We start from the raw sequence: 2,238 nt of genomic DNA, 5'->3' as shown, positions 1-2,238 counted from the left end.
CATTTTTTTTTTTTTTTTGTTGCTTTTAAGTATATATTTTTTTCAACCGACTTTTGTGGGTTTAAGTTAGCAAATTTAGTTTTTATCTTCTTAAAGTTTGGAATAATGGATTTTATGAATTTGAAATTTAAAATATGATTTCTAATTATTTTAATGAACGATTGAACGAAGTTAGTTATTTATTGGCTCTGGACATAAAATTATAAATATATTGTTTTTTTTTTTCTCTAGTATAAAATTCTTATAAATTGCAGCTCGTTTGAAACGTGACAATATAATTTTATTTGAAATTCAATTATAATTTTGAAAGGATTTGGTTAAGGATGAAATAGAGTGAATGTGGAGTAAATAATGTGAGTTGATGACCAAATTCAGATCCAAAATTCGAGTTGAGTTACCTACACGTTATTCATGTCCAATTAATAGAGTAGTATACTTGATTTAAGTTGGATTTCGAACTATATTCGATTTCTTTATATCTCGATCAATATTTGTGTGTGTGTGTGTGTGTGTTTTATATAAATAATAATAATAAAAAAAACATATTGAACTTATTTAAAAATTTAGATTAAATATTAAGTTCCAACCTCAGAAATATAAGCAGTTTTTGTGTTCCTCGGACAAATTGCGTAAGAAACACCAAACGTGTCCTACTCCTAGCTAGGATGCGTTCTTGTCGCCGCAGAGAGGATATAAAGGCGCCAGGTGCATACATGACATCTAGAAAACTGCCATAACTCCTCCTCTCGTAGTTATCACATACCATGACACGTACTGTCACGTGTAGGCTGCAGAATAACGATGTTCTCATGAGCTTGCACGTGCTATTTTACTTACACGCGTCACCACATCAGTACCCCCACTAAATCTATTTAAACCATCCTAAATCACTCCATTGCATTCATACATATCAAATACCACTGGTCGATCTTAAAAGTGTCGAAAAAAAAAAAAACAGAGATCAAAAACAAAGAGTGTTGTAGTGAAAATGCAGACCGGAAAGAATGTCGCTTCGTCGGTGAAGGAGTCGGCAGCCAACACCGCCGCGTCCGCAAAGGCTGGCATGGACAAGACCAAGGCCAACGTGCAAGAGAAGGTTAATTTCATTCTATATATAATTTGTGTCCGATCGATTTATTTTAAAATATGTCTTGAGATCACTTTTTGTGTGGTGGTTTAATTTAATGTTTTAAGTTTATAGATTAATTTGTTGTTGTGTGGATGAGTACAGGTGGAGAGAATGACTACACGGGATCCTCTTCAGAAAGAGATGGCCACGGAGAGGAAGGAAGAGAGGGTCAACCAAGCTGAGCTCGACAAGCAGGAGGCACGTGATTGCCACACCCTGGAGCGGCAAGCGGCGGCCACTGGCGGGACGCACACCTACTCCACCACCGGAGCCACCGGTCAACCAACCGGGATGCACCAAATGTCGGCTTTGCCCGGCCACGGCACGGGCCAGACGACGGGGCAGGTGACTGAGGGTGTGGTGGGGTCCCACCCTGTCGGGACAGATCCGAATGTGGGTGCTGGCACGAACAAAGGCTATGGAACTGGTGGTGCTCATCGTTGAGAGAGAAGAGATGCATGTGTGCTGGTCAATGTCCGATATTAGCGTGTGAAATAGGACCTACAATGTTTTCGTTGGGACTATGCTCTAGTTTGTCTTTCTGTTCTATAGTGTTTTTGTTTGCAGTGTGTGCTTTCATGTAATGTCTTGAAAAAAAAAAATGGTTTTCATGTAATGCGTTTGATTATCAGTGTATACCGTAATTCAATAAAAATAGCTTGACTATGTCTATTGGGAGAAACCGCGTGTTATTTTCTGTATTATAATGTTTACATATGGCTGTGTATTTGGGTTTAAAAAAACCAAAGAGAGAAAAAATATAGTGTATATATATATATATATAAAAGGAGATAGTCACTTTTGATCATAACTTCATAATTTTATAATTAAATTATTGTTGTTTATAAAATATATATATAGAAAACTATCTCGATTCTTTCTCTATTCAATATTTTTAATATTTTTGTGGTCTCTCACGTTTTTTAACCTCCGTCTTCGATGGTAATGGTAATGTTTTGTTTTTTGTTTTTTTGTTCCCCCATATTGTAAGCTTTTGAGTTTGGATTTTTTTTTTCTTTTGTGATTTTTTAAGAATTAATTGGGGGATGTTTTGAATATTGAAGTTCGATAAAAAGTTATATATATTTTGGCAATAAAATCACAATAAC

The 2,238-nt window shown here is 35.8% G+C and overlaps 1 protein-coding gene across 1 annotated transcript; it reads left to right on the top strand.

Moving 5' to 3' along the window:
* Positions 1-898: 898 nt before the first annotated feature.
* LOC132315102 (18 kDa seed maturation protein) lies at positions 899-1,840 on the top strand. The gene is made up of 2 exons (XM_059813860.1): positions 899-1,096; positions 1,232-1,840. The coding sequence occupies exons 1-2, from the start codon at positions 989-991 to the stop codon at positions 1,571-1,573; spliced, it is 450 nt and encodes a 149-aa protein (XP_059669843.1). The 5' UTR covers positions 899-988; the 3' UTR covers positions 1,574-1,840.
* Positions 1,841-2,238: the final 398 nt, after the last annotated feature.

Source organism: Cornus florida, unplaced genomic scaffold, assembly GCF_030987335.1.
Source record: "Cornus florida cultivar Cherokee Brave unplaced genomic scaffold, ASM3098733v1 CherokeeBrave_3.0.0_Hap2_Chr06, whole genome shotgun sequence".
In the NCBI taxonomy this organism is placed as follows: Eukaryota; Viridiplantae; Streptophyta; class Magnoliopsida; order Cornales; family Cornaceae; genus Cornus; species Cornus florida.
Note: the sequence above shows the minus strand (reverse complement) of the source record. Positions and strands in the feature narration are given on the sequence as shown.